General features: G+C 53.4%; 1 protein-coding gene across 1 annotated transcript in view; it reads left to right on the top strand.

Annotated features, from left to right (window-relative positions):
* LOC146026907 (fibroleukin-like) overlaps positions 1-15,327 on the top strand; it is a 34,093-nt gene that overhangs the window by 14,364 nt on the left and 4,402 nt on the right. Inside the window, exons 2-3 of the mRNA XM_083157956.1 lie at positions 12,013-12,093; positions 12,262-12,383. Of these exons, the coding sequence (XP_083014082.1) occupies positions 12,013-12,093; positions 12,262-12,383 (203 nt within the window). The remainder of the gene's footprint in view (positions 1-12,012; positions 12,094-12,261; positions 12,384-15,327) is intronic.

Raw genomic sequence — 15,327 nt, 5'->3', positions numbered from 1 at the left:
GGGTTACATGTAACTGAGGTCCGTGCCACGTGTGCTCTTATGTACAGCGAGCCCGACTGTAGGCCATCCAATGGGTTACATGTAACTGAGGTCTGTGCCACGTGTGCTCTTATGTACAGCGAGACAGACTGTAGGCCATCCCATGGGTTACATGTAACTGAGGTCCGTGCCACGTGTGCTCTTATGTACAGTGAGCCCGACTGTAGGCTATCCCATGGGTTACATGTAACTGAGGTCCGTGCCACATGTGCTCTTATGTACAGCGAGCCCAACTGTAGGCCATCCCATGGGTTACATGTAACTGAGGTCTGTGCCACGTGTGCGCTTATGTACAGTGAGACAGACTGTAGGCCATCCCATGGGTTACATGTAACTGAGGTCCGTGCCACGTGTGCTCTTATGTACAGTGAGCCCGACTGTAGGCCATACACCATGGGTTACATGTAACTGAGGTCCGTGCCACGTGTGCTCTTATGTACAGCGAGCCCGACTGTAGGCCATCCCATGGGTTACATGTAACTGAGGTCCGTGCCACGTATGCTCTTATGTACAGTGAGACAGACTGTAGGCCATCCAATAGGTTACATGTAACTGAGGTCTGTGCCACGTGTGCTCTTATGTACAGTGAGACAGACTGTAGGCCATCCCATGGGTTACATGTAACTGAGGTCCGTGCCACGTGTGCTCTTATGTACAGTGAGACAGACTGTAGGCCATACACCATGGGTTACATGTAACTGAGGTCCGTGCCACGTGTGCTTATGTACAGCGAGCCCGACTGTAGGCCATCCCATGGGTAACATGTAACTGAGGTCCGTGCCACGTATGCTCTTATGTACAGTGAGACAGACTGTAGGCCATCCAATGGGTTACATGTAACTGGGGTCCGTGTCACGTGTGCTCTAATGTACAGCGAGCCCGACTGTAGGCCATCCCATGGGTTACATGTAACTGAAGTCCGTGCCACGTGTGCTCTTATGTACAGTGAGCCTGACTGTAGGCCAAACACCATGGGTTACATGTAACTGAGGTCCGTGCCACGTGTGCTCTTATGTACAGCGAGCCCGACTGTAGGCCATCCAATGGGTTACATGTAACTGAGGTCCGTGCCACGTGTGCTCTTATGTACAGCGAGCCCGACTCTAGGCCATCCAATGGGTTACATGTAACTGAGGTCTGTGCCACGTGTGCTCTTATGTACAGTGAGACAGACTGTAGGCCATCCCATGGGTTACATGTAACTGAGGTCCGTGCCACGTGTGCTCTTATGTACAGCGAGCCCGACTGTAGGCCATCCCATGGGTTACATGTAACTGAAGTCCGTGCCACGTGTGCTCTTATGTACAGCGAGCCCGACTGTAGGCCATCCCATGGGTTACATGTAACTGAGGTCTGTGCCACGTGTGCTCTTATGTACAGCGAGCCCGACTGTAGGCCATCCCATGGGTTACATGTAACTGGGGTCCATGTCATGTGTGCTCTTATGTACAGCGAGCCCGACTGTAGGCCATCCCATGGGTTACATGTAACTGAGGTCTGTGCCACGCGTGCTCTTATGTACAGTGAGCCCGACTGTAGGCCATCCCATGGGTTACATGTAACTGAGGTCTGTGCCACGTGCTGCTCTGCACAGTTGCAGTTCTCGTTCTGCTAGTGTACACTGTACTCAACCCTACGCACAGGAGCAATTCTTATACGAGTCAACTGTAAAGGAGGCCATACACCTACAGATTTATCTTCAGATCTGGCTGGTTGGAACAAACACCTGGTAACATCTGAATGACAGTTTGTCAGTTTCCAGCATTTCCAAGCAAATGGTCAACTGTCATTTGCTCTCATCCATAACCATATATTTGTTCCAACCAGACAGATCTGAAGATAAATCTGTATGTGTATGGCCACCTTAATAATAATAATAATTATTATTATTAGCATTTATTTATATTGCGCCACAAGAGTTCCGCAGAGCTTAACAATACATAAATGAGCAAAACAAACAAAATACAGGACACTGACGCAATTATTAGGGTGGCAGAGATATATTCTAAGAAAAGCACATGAGGAGAGAGGGTCCTGCTCGTGAGAGCTTACATTATAAAGTGGAGAGCCTGTATCTAGTGGGGCTGGGGCAGGTGTTCTTCTCCCACCACTACACCGTGTCACTGAGCTGCTAACACAGCTCTCGGTGACTCATCTGCCTGGCCTACCTACTACAACCCATTATAACATAGTGCTGCTGGTGACTCTGGAGGCGTGAGTGTATGTGGGGACGGGCAGTATGAGTGCCACCTCTGGGTGTCAGATGACCTCCTGGCAGTTGGGATTCCGGCGGTTACGATAGCGACATCTGAATTGCTGTTAAATGCCTGACAGTCGGGACTTACAGGGGCTATTCTCCCTCGTGGGGGTCCACAGGGGAGAATAGAACCTGTAGCGAGCCTGCAAGGGGATTTGATGTGCACGCCCCCCTGATGGAGTACCGGCAGTCAGGATTCCGATGTCGTTATACTGACCGTCGGCCCGGCATAGTGAGAGACCACCGCAATGCACCCCCATAGTGAGAGACCACCGCAATGCCGCCCAGTAGTTAGAGACCACCGAAATGCCGCCTACTAGTTAGAGACCACCCCAATGCCGCCCACTAGTGACAGACCACCCCAATGCCGCCCACTAGTGAGAGACCACCCCAATGCCGCCCAATAGTGAGAGACCACCGCAATGCAGCCCACTAGTGAAAGACCACCCCAGTGCAGCCCACTAGTGAGAGACCACCGCAGTGCAGCCCACTAGTGAGAGACCACTGCAGTGCAGCCCACTAGTGAGACCACCCCAGTGCAGCCCACTAGTGAGAGACCACCCCAGTGCAGCCCACTAGTGAGAGACCACCCCAGTGCAACCCACTAGTAAGAGACCACCCCAATACAGCCCACTAGTGAGAGACCACCCCAATGCAGCCCACTAGTAAGAGACCACCCCAATGCCGCCCACTAGTGAGAGACCACCCAAAAGCAGCCCACTAGTGAGAGACCACCCCAATGCAGCCCACTAGTAAGAGACCACCCCAATGCCACCAACAAGTGAGAGACCACCGCAGTGCCGCCAACTAGTGAGAGACCACCACAATGCAGCTTACTAGTGAGAGACCACCCCAGTGGAGCCCACTAGTGAGAGACCACCACAATGCAGCCCACTAGTGAGAGACCACCCCAATGCCACCAAATAGTGAGAGACCACCGCAGTGCCGCCAACTAGTGAGAGACCACCCCAATGCTGCCCAGTAGTGAGAGACCACCCCAGTGGATCCCACTAGTGAGAGTACATCCCAGTGCAGCACACTAGTGAGAGAACACCCCAGTGCAGCCCACTAGTGAGAGAACACCCCAGTGCAGCCCACTAGTGAGAGACCACCGCAGTGCAGCCCACTAGTGAGAGACCACCGCAATGCCGCCCACTAGTGAGAGACCACCCCAATGCCACCCACTAGCGAGAGACCACCCCAATGCAGCCCACTAGTGAGAGACCACCCCAGTGCAGCCCACTACTGAGAGACCACCCCAATACAGCCCACTAGTGAGAGACCACCGCAATGCAGCCCACTAGTGAGAGACCACCCCAGTGCAGCCCACTAGTGAGAGACCACCCCAATGCTGCCCAGTAGTGAGAGACCACCCCAGTGGAGCCCACTAGTGAGAGTACATCCCAGTGCAGCCCACTAGTGAGAGAACACCCCAGTGCAGCCCACTAGTGAGAGAACACCCCAGTGCAGCCTACTAGTGAGAGACCACCGCAGTGCAGCCCACTAGTGAGAGACCACCGCAGTGCAGCCCACTAGTGAGACCACCCCAGTGCAGCCCACCAGTGAGAGACCACCCCAGTGCAGCCCACTAGTGTGAGACCACCCCAGTGCAGCCCACTAGTCGAGAGACCACCCCAGTGCAACCCACTAGTAAGAGACCACCCCAATACAGCCCACTAGTGAGAGACCACCCAAAAGCAGCCCACTAGTGAGAGACCACCCCAATGCAGCCCACTAGTAAGAGACCACCCCAATGCCGCCCACTAGTGAGAGACCACCCAAAAGCAGCCCACTAGTGAGAGACCACCCCAATGCAGCCCACTAGTAAGAGACCACCCCAATGCAGCCCACTAGTAAGAGACCACCCCAATGCCACCAACTAGTGAGAGACCACCGCAGTGCCGCCAACTAGTGAGAGACCACCACAATGCAGCCCACTAGTGAGAGACCACCCCAGTGGAGCCCACTAGTGAGACCACCCCAATGCCACCCACTAGTGAGACCACCGCAGTGCAGCCCACTAGTGAGAGACCACCCCAATGCCGCCCACTAGTGAGAGACCACCCCAATGCCGCCCACTAGTGAGAGACCACCCCAATGCCGCCCACTAGTGAGAGACCACTCCAATGCCGCCCACAAGTGAGAGACCATCACAATGCCGCCCACTAGTGAGAGACCACCACAATGCCGCCCATTAGTGAGAGACCACCGCAGTGCCGCCAACTAGTGAGAGACCACCACAATGCAGCTTACTAGTGAGAGACCACCCCAGTGGAGCCCACTAGTGAGAGACCACCACAATGCAGCCCACTAGTGAGAGACCACCCCAATGCCACCAAATAGTGAGAGACCACCGCAGTGCCGCCAACTAGTGAGAGACCACCCCAATGCTGCCCAGTAGTGAGAGACCACCCCAGTGGATCCCACTAGTGAGAGTACATCCCAGTGCAGCACACTAGTGAGAGAACACCCCAGTGCAGCCCACTAGTGAGAGAACACCCCAGTGCAGCCCACTAGTGAGAGACCACCGCAGTGCAGCCCACTAGTGAGAGACCACCGCAATGCCGCCCACTAGTGAGAGACCACCCCAATGCCACCCACTAGCGAGAGACCACCCCAATGCCACCCACTAGCGAGAGACCACCCCAATGCAGCCCACTAGTGAGAGACCACCCCAGTGCAGCCCACTACTGAGAGACCACCCCAATACAGCCCACTAGTGAGAGACCACCGCAATGCAGCCCACTAGTGAGAGACCACCCCAGTGCAGCCCACTAGTGAGAGACCACCCCAATGCTGCCCAGTAGTGAGAGACCACCCCAGTGGAGCCCACTAGTGAGAGTACATCCCAGTGCAGCCCACTAGTGAGAGAACACCCCAGTGCAGCCCACTAGTGAGAGAACACCCCAGTGCAGCCTACTAGTGAGAGACCACCGCAGTGCAGCCCACTAGTGAGAGACCACCGCAGTGCAGCCCACTAGTGAGACCACCCCAGTGCAGCCCACTAGTGAGAGACCACCCCAGTGCAGCCCACTAGTGTGAGACCACCCCAGTGCAGCCCACTAGTCGAGAGACCACCCCAGTGCAACCCACTAGTAAGAGACCACCCCAATACAGCCCACTAGTGAGAGACCACCCAAAAGCAGCCCACTAGTGAGAGACCACCCCAATGCAGCCCACTAGTAAGAGACCACCCCAATGCCGCCCACTAGTGAGAGACCACCCAAAAGCAGCCCACTAGTGAGAGACCACCCCAATGCAGCCCACTAGTAAGAGACCACCCCAATGCAGCCCACTAGTAAGAGACCACCCCAATGCCACCAACTAGTGAGAGACCACCGCAGTGCCGCCAACTAGTGAGAGACCACCACAATGCAGCCCACTAGTGAGAGACCACCCCAGTGGAGCCCACTAGTGAGACCACCCCAATGCCACCCACTAGTGAGACCACCGCAGTGCAGCCCACTAGTGAGAGACCACCCCAATGCCGCCCACTAGTGAGAGACCACCCCAATGCCGCCCACTAGTGAGAGACCACCCCAATGCCGCCCACTAGTGAGAGACCACCCCAATGCCGCCCACTAGTGAGAGACCACTCCAATGCCGCCCACAAGTGAGAGACCATCACAATGCCGCCCACTAGTGAGAGACCACCACAATGCCGCCCACTAGTGAGAGACCACCCCAATGCCACCAACTAGTGAGAGACCACTCCAATGCCGCCCACTAGTGAGAGACCACCACAATGCAGCCCAGTAGTGAGAAACCACCGCAATGCCGCCTACTAGTGAGAGACCACCCCAATGCCACCAACTAGTGAGAGACCACCGCAATGCCGCCCACTAGTGAGAGACCACCCCAATGCCACCAACTAGTGAGAGACCACCACAATGCAGCCCACTAGTGATACCACCCCAATGCAGCCCACTAGTGAGAGACCACCCCAGTGCAGCCCACTAGTGAGAGACCACCCCAATGCCACCCACAAGTGAGAGACCACCGCAATGCCGCCCACTAGTGAGAGACCACCCCAATGCCGCCCACTAGTGAGAGACCACTACAATGCCGCCCACTAGTGAGAGACCACTACAATGCCGCCCACTAGTGAGAGACCACCCCAGTGCAGCCCACTAGTGAGAGACCACCCCAGTGCAGCCCACTAGTGAGAGACCACCGCAATGCAGCCCACTAGTGAGAGACCACCGCAATGCCGCCCACTAGTGAGAGATCACCGCAATGCCGCCCACTAGTGAGAGACCACCCCAGTGCAGCCCACTAGTGAGAGACCACCCCAGTGCAGCCCACTAGTGAGAGAACACCACAATGCCGCCCACTTGTGAGAGACCACCACAATGCCGCCCACTAGTGAGAGACCACCACAATGCCGCCCACTAGTGAGAAACCACCCCAATGCAGCCCACTAGTGAGAGACCACCACAATGCCGCCCACTAGTGAGAGACCACCCCAATGCCGCCCACTAGTGAGAGACCACCCCAATGCCGCCCACTAGTGAGAGACCACCCCAATGCCGCCCACTAGTGAGAGACCACCGCAATGCCGCCCACTAGTGAGAGACCACCCCAGTGCCGCCCACTAGTGAGAGACCACCCCAATGCCACCCCACTAGTGAGAGACCACCCCAATGCCGCCCACTAGTGAGAGACCACCACAATGCCACCCCACTAGTGAGAGACCACCCCAATGCCACCCCACTAGTGAGAGACCACCACAATGCCGCCCACTAGTGAGAGACCACCCCAATGCCGCCCACTAGTGAGAGACCACCCCAATGCCACCAACTAGTGAGAGACCACCCCAATGCCACCAACTAGTGAGAGACCACCACAATGCCACCAACTAGTGAGAGACCACCACAATGCAGCCCACTAGTGAGAGACCACCCCAGTGCCGCCCACTAGTGAGAGACCACCCCAATGCCACCCCACTAGTGAGAGACCACCCCAATGCCGCCCACTAGTGAGAGACCACCACAATGCCACCCCACTAGTGAGAGACCACCCCAATGCCACCCCACTAGTGAGAGACCACCACAATGCCGCCCACTAGTGAGAGACCACCCCAATGCCGCCCACTAGTGAGAGACCACCCCAATGCCACCAACTAGTGAGAGACCACCACAATGCCACCAACTAGTGAGAGACCACCACAATGCAGCCCACTAGTGAGAGACCACCCCAGTGCCGCCCACTAGTGAGAGACCACCCCAATGCCACCCCACTAGTGAGAGACCACCCCAATGCCGCCCACTAGTGAGAGACCACCACAATGCCACCCCACTAGTGAGAGACCACCCCAATGCCACCCCACTAGTGAGAGAACACCACAATGCCGCCCACTAGTGAGAGACCACCCCAATGCCGCCCACTAGTGAGAGACCACCCCAATGCCACCAACTAGTGAGAGACCACCACAATGCCACCAACTAGTGAGAGACCACCACAATGCAGCCCACTAGTGAGAGACCACCCCAGTGCAGCCCACTAGTGAGAGACCACCCCAATGCCACCCCACTAGTGAGAGACCACCCCAATGCCGCCCACTAGTGAGAGACCACCACAATGCCACCCCACTAGTGAGAGACCACCCCAATGCCACTCCACTAGTGAGAGACCACCACAATGCCGCCCACTAGTGAGAGACCACCCCAATGCCGCCCACTAGTGAGAGACCACCCCAATGCCACCAACTAGTGAGAGACCACCACAATGCCACCAACTAGTGAGAGACCACCACAATGCAGCCCACTAGTGAGAGACCACCCCAATGCTGCCCACTAGTGAGAGACCACCGCAATGCCGCCCACCAGTGAGAGATCACCGCAATGCCACCCACTAGTGAGAGACCACCGCAATGCCGCCCACTAGTGAGAGACCACCGCAATGCCGCCCACTAGTGAGAGACCACCGCAATGCAGCCCACTAGTGAAAGACCACCGCAATGCCGCCCACTAGTGAGAGACCACCCCAATGCCGCCCACAAGTGAGAGACCACCACAATGCCACCCACTAGTGAGAGACCACCCCAGTGCAGCCCACTAGTGAGAGACCACCCCAGTGCAGCCCACTAGTGAGAGACCACCGCAATGCAGCCCACTAGTGAGAGACCACTACAATGCCGCCCACTAGTGAGAGACCACCACAATGCAGCCCACTAGTGAGAGACCACCGCAATGCCGCCCACTAGTGAGAGACCACCCCAATGCCGCCCACTAGTGAGAGACCACCACAATGCCGCCCACTAGTGAGAGACCACCACAATGCCGCCCACTAGTGAGAGACCACCCCAATGCAGCCTACTAGTGAGAGACCACCACAATGCCGTCCACTAGTGAGAGACCACCGCAATGCAGCCCACTAGTGAGAGACCACCGCAATGCCGCCCACTAGTGAGAGACCACCCCAATGCCGCCCACTAGTGAGAGACCACCACAATGCCGCCCACTAGTGAGAGACCACCACAATGCCGTCCACTAGTAAGAGACCACCGCAATGCCGCCCACTAGTGAGAGACCACCCCAATGCAGCCTACTAGTGAGAGACCACTACAATGCCGCCCACTAGTGAGAGACCACCACAATGCAGCCCACTAGTGAGAGACCACCGCAATGCCGCCCACTAGTGAGAGACCACCCCAATGCCGCCCACTAGTGAGAGACCACCACAATGCCGCCCACTAGTGAGAGACCACCGCAGTGCAGCCCACTAGTGAGAGACCACCGCAGTGCAGCCCACTAGTGAGAGACCACCGCAATGCCGCCCACTAGTGAGAGACCACCCCAATGCCGCCCACTAGTGAGAGACCACCACAATGCCGCCCACTAGTGAGAGACCACCGCAGTGCAGCCCACTAGTGAGAGACCACCGCAGTGCAGCCCACTAGTGAGAGACCACCGCAATGCCGCCCACTAGTGAGAGACCACCCCAATGCCGCCCACTAGTGAGAGACCACCACAATGCCGCCCACTAGTGAGAGGGGATGCGGTTAATTTCCCGGCGGTCGGGATCCCGGCGGTCTGAATCCCGACACTGGAATCCCGACCGCCGAAATCCCGAAACTTTCTCCCTCCGTGGGTGTCCACGACACCCATAGAGGGAGAATAAAATAGCGTGCCGAGCGTAGCGAGGCACCGGGCCCGCTGCGTGGCGAGCGCAGCGAGCCCGCAAGGGGGGGCGATCCATGTCCCCCCCTTGTCGGGATTTCGGCGGTCGGGATTCCAGTGTCGGGATTCCGACCGCCGGGATCCCGACCGCCGGGAAATCATATCGGATCCAGTGAGAGACCACCGCAGTGCAGCCCACTAGTGAGAGACCACCGCAGTGCAGCCCACTAGTGAGAGACCACCGCAATGCCGCCCACTAGTGAGAGATCGCAAGTGACGTGCTACAGGGTATTAGATAAGGGACAGCAGCTCCAATGTGCTAATGGGCGTACACACTGGGCGATTTGCTTTAGCGTTCTGACCGATGCTAGATCGCTCAGCACACAGCGATGTGTCCGGCCCAGTGTTCTCTGGTCCTCACCGGCAATGTAACTAGAGGTATCCAGCATGCTGCTAGTACTGTACATACTGTCACACACTAGCCACCAGTTCGGAGCGCTGCAGTAATCACTGGATCTCTATTTAACTCTATGATTAAATGTGATGAAAGTAAAAGTGAAATGTCAGAGCAGAGATTTCTGTGACGTGTAAATAAAAGAGTCCAAGGTCGTGACGCTTACCCTGGTCTGAAGGGGGGGGGGGGTTTGGGGGGAGCCTTTCATGTTTCCCTCTAATGATTCTCATGATAATTAATCACAGCAGAATCTCCCAGAGGCCGCACACGTCGGCTCATTGATGGAAGCTCCTCTCCGCAGGCATTGAAGCCCATTGTGTTGTATCTATAGCTGGATAGTGCTTGTATGACAGACGCTGGGAACGGCAGCACAAGAATGGAGCAGGACTACAATTACCAGGATGCTTATGGCTCTTCAAAGTAGAATACAGAATTCTGCAACCGCTGACACAAAGGAGCCCAGAGCCGGATGATCAGGAAACACGAACACCGATTCCCATTTCCCAAACACATTGCCAGCCCTCAGCGCTGAATCTGAGCCAATCCTACAAAGCGTGCGTGGACTAATACATTCACCCCATTTACCTATTACATTCCAATGCAGTCCGGCCATCTAATTACAGAAAGCTGCCTGAGACCATAGGGATCTCCTGACGATGTTAAAAATCGGGTATTTTCTGAAGACAAAATCGTCAGGAAACAGACTTTAGACTGAAATAGAACATTGCGCGAAGCATTGGTATTTTAACCTAGATTTCTATACCAAACACTTATTTACTAACAGTCGGATTGAAAACCAGGATTATTTAACTTCTAAAACGTGCAATCGGTTGGAACCTCATTATAATGCCTGTAAAAGTAGCGATGACGGACGTTATGCCGATGTTTATGTGGTAAATTGGGCACACATGTGATTTAAGATGCGTATGCGCCAAAGTCTAATAATGACGCCATTTGCATCTCTTACCTTCACACAGAGTGATTGCGCGGTGTTGCGATCACCAGGGTTAGTGTCTCTGTACTGCTTGGTTCATTTTTATGGATATTTGCAGTCAAACGTACAAGAAATAACTGACTTTAGAGTACAACACAGTTAACACAACAGAACGCAGCGTTTTAATTATGTGCGAGTTACTGAAGTGGAAGCCAAACAAATAAACGAATAGAAAAAAGAGCATTGTGCGGCTTAGTTAAAGTTGTCTCATCTTTGATGCTTCCGCCAGCCCCTGATGTCCTCCATAGTTGGAAGCGGTTGCCCTTTCTGATGTGACCGGTCCTGCTGCCAGCCTCTCTGCTACACACAGACAAGGCCACATTCTCTCGTCCCAGGAGACAATCTGCACTCTGTCTGTAGCTTGGTGCTGAGTCTTTGCCAGCTCGCTATCATTAAGAGGTGACAGATGTATAGGAAAATGACTTGCCACTAAGTGAGAGGAGTGACGACATACAACACAGAGTTACAGCAGAACCGATTTCAGGCTTATGGGTGGATCCCAGAGAGGTTACTGCAAAGTCTCCTGTAACTATGACGACCACAGGACAGTGGCCGAATTATAATAGTACAGGTGTCCCAGATTAATTGAGCTTGTTGCTGTATTTTGTAGTAGCCAAGATTACTCTCTGCTTACACCATTACATTCTACTCACCCACATCATCTGCAGCCCCAGCACTGACCCCGCCCCCTCCCATTCACGGCAACGTTCATCCCACACAGGGTCTTCTCCTGCTGGTACGTGGCCGCACATGTCCCTGGTGCCGGTGCTCTGAGGGCTGCCGGACCGCCTGGTGATTCCTGCACCCGTTTCCTGGTTGCTGTTGCTACTTGTTGCTCAGTACTGATGGCAATTAGCCTGGGGCTAAGGTATATGGAGCGGAGGGGGCAGAGTAGGAGCAGTATGGTACACTGTATATAGGGGGCACTATATGGAGGTGCAGTCTGTATATAGAGGTCGGATATCACAGAATCTGGAAGCGGATGGGTGTGCATAGGGGCAGTATATGGTGGGGGTGCAATGTACATAGAGGAGTGTGTGTCCGTGTGTCCTGTCCCGCAGCCAGTTACTTGTAATAAATGTGTGTGCCGTGATTACCGTTATACTCTGTCCTTCTCTTGCATTCATTCAACAAGTTTTTGTTGTAGAAAGTCGACGACTCAAAACCCTTGAAACAAAGGAAGAACTTCCGCTGACCGTGAAGAACGTGGCAAACATGGGATCTCCAGGTGAGAGGCTGAGATCTGAAATGGTCATTATGTCTGCACTGCATACAGGGGTCAGGTCTCTGGGTTATCGCTGTCTAGTTAGCCAGGGATAACTCCATTAGTGGAGGCTCCGGAGTGCCGCAAAGTGGGGTAAATCATTGTACTTATCTATTGTGTCTTCGTTATTAGCGGACTCTTCAGAGAAGACAGAAAGGCTGTTTCCCCGTGATTGCGCAGACATCTACAAGCAGGGGATCCGAGACAACGGCATCTACACCATACAGCCGATCCCCCTCAGGCAGCCATTTGAGGTACCCGGCATCTTACACATGAATCGGCCATTATATATTGCATTAACATTGGCACTAGAACGATACAATGTGACCAGGCTTTCAGCACCCTTCCTCGTCATCGCTTATTCACGTGTCCGTCATCTACATGTACTAGACCTTTTGTGGGTTAGGGTTATTATTATTTTCATATTAGATGAGAGGGGGGAATGGACCATATTAGACGAGTGGGGGGAATGGACCATATTAGACGAGTGGGGGGAATGGACCATATTAGACGAGAGGGGGGAGGGACCATATTCGACGAGTGGGGGGAATGGACCATATTAGACAAGTGGGGGGAATGGACCATATTAGACGAGTGGGGGGAATGGACCATATTAGACGAGTGGGGGGAATGGACCATATTAGACGAGTGGGGGGAATGGACCATATTAGACGAGTGGGGGGAATGGACCATATTAGACGAGTGGGGGGAATGGACCATATTAGACGAGTGGGGGGAATGGACCATATTAGACGAGTGGGGGGAATGGACCATATTAGACGAGTGGGGGGAATGGACCATATTAGACGAGTGGGGGGAATGGACCATATTAGACGAGTGGGGGGAATGGACCATATTAGACGAGTGGGGGGAATGGACCATATTAGACGAGAGGGGGGGAGGGACCATATTAGAGGAGTGGGGGGAATGGACCATATTAGACGAGAGGGGGGAATGGACCATATTAGACGAGAGGGGGGGAGGGACCATATTAGACGAGTGGGGGGAATGGACCATATTAGACGAGTGGGGGGAATGGACCATATTAGACGAGAGGGGGGGAGGGACCATATTAGACGAGTGGGGGGAATGGACCATATTAGACGAGTGGGGGGAATGGACCATATTAGACGAGTGGGGGGAATGGACCATATTAGACGAGTGGGGGGAATGGACCATATTAGACGAGTGGGGGGAATGGACCATATTAGACGAGTGGGGGGAATGGACCATATTAGACGAGTGGGGGGAATGGACCATATTAGACGAGTGGGGGGAATGGACCATATTAGACGAGTGGGGGGAATGGACCATATTAGACGAGTGGGGGGAATGGACCATATTAGACGAGTGGGGGGAATGGACCATATTAGACGAGAGGGGGGGAATGGACCATATTAGACGAGTGGGGGGGAATGGACCATATTAGACGAGTGGGGGGAATGGACCATATTAGACGAGTGGGGGGAATGGACCATATTAGACGAGTGGGGGGAGAGGACCATATTAGAGGAGTGGGGGGAATGGACCATATTAGAGGAGTGGGGGGAATGGACCATATTAGACGAGAGGGGGGGAGGGACCATATTAGACGAGTGGGAGGAATGGACCATATTAGACGAGTGGGGGGAATGGACCATATTAGACGAGTGGGGGGAATGGACCATATTAGACGAGTGGGGGGAATGGACCATATTAGACGAGAGGGGGGAGGGACCATATTAGACGAGAGGGGGGAGGGACCATATTAGACGAGTGGGGGGGGAATGAACCATATTAAACAAGAGAGGGTGTAAATGGGTTGTTTAATACATTTGCTTTGTGAATCAACAAAGTCACACAATGTTCTATGCGACAGGGGTATCTCTGGTAGATTAAGCTATACCAACATTTTGAAGCAGCTCCTGTCGCCACATGCCTCTAAATGCAGCTGCCGCTCACTCAGACGATAGGTGGTAGGCAGCACGGGGGGCAGTTCAGGAGGAGGCTCCGGAAGTGAGCTGGGTGAGGATGAGACGGACAGTGAAGGTGAATCAGGACCCATAGTTATTTTTTATCTTGAAGCCCGAGGTGCGTGCTCCCATCACCTAGTGCTATACAAAACTATGCTGGAGGATTAGGTCCTTGAACCCTCACCAAAACGGAGAAGAGCCCCGTTATTTCCCTTGCCCTCAGAGAAAAAGGCCCAAATGAGGTGACAAAGGCAATCTTAGGGGATTCCTTACGGTCCCTTCTTACCAAGTTTAAATACTTGTCCATCGTCTGACTGGAAGCCGGGACCACGGCTGCAGCAGAGTAGGTCTCGCTGGAAAGTTCAATCACCGCTGACTACATTGAGCACAGACGGGACTGGAGGAACAAACTTTATATAGCCTTTCCCACCCCGTAGAACTTAATGAATATCAGCGTCTGGACTGTGTTTATGGATCTTGATTTTTAAAGAAACTTATTTTTTGGGGAGCGTTTGTTTAGAGTGAATTTATTACCACATTTATTATGCACCGTTCTCGGGACTAGACATTGATATTTATACATCAAACCCACGCGCCTTTTATTCATCCTCTATCCCCTCCCTCTTCTGTATGGGGCTTAAGTTTACAAAGCTCAGGGGACATTATTGTGGTTATAAGGGTTCAGGATGATTTCCCGACATTCAAAATACCGACCACTATTGGCCAACGGTCAAAATACTGACATGTTCAAAATGTCGACATGTGTTACACCAACATGGTCAAAATAAAGACATTTACAACGTAGGCATGTCAAAAAGTCGACATGCTTTTTTTCTAGTTGATTTTTGTGTCAACACATAGATCCACAAGGACACTGAATAAGTGTACCGCGCCCCCTCTCTGCGCTCGCCATGCTCCGATGGCATATTCTCCCTCTATGCCCTACGGGATGGAAAAGTATGAAAAAGTAGTTTATTTATTGTTTTAAATCATGACAAAAATAACTTTTTGACATGTCGACATTGTAAATGTCATAATTTTGAGTGTGTTGACAATTTGACCATGTCATCATAATACATGTCGACATTTTGAACATGTCTGCATTTTAACCGTCGCTCAATAGTGATCGGTATTTTAGCAGTGGGTAAATTGACTACATACCGGTTATAAATATTGATGAGCACACAGCCAATCAGTGTAGAAGGAGCCATTGAGGCCACAGTATGCAAATAGCACTTAAGAATAC

The sequence above is a fragment of the Crinia signifera genome, chromosome 8 (assembly GCF_055691185.1).
Source record: "Crinia signifera chromosome 8, ASM5569118v1, whole genome shotgun sequence".
NCBI lineage: Eukaryota > Metazoa > Chordata > Amphibia > Anura > Myobatrachidae > Crinia > Crinia signifera.
Note: the sequence above shows the minus strand (reverse complement) of the source record. Positions and strands in the feature narration are given on the sequence as shown.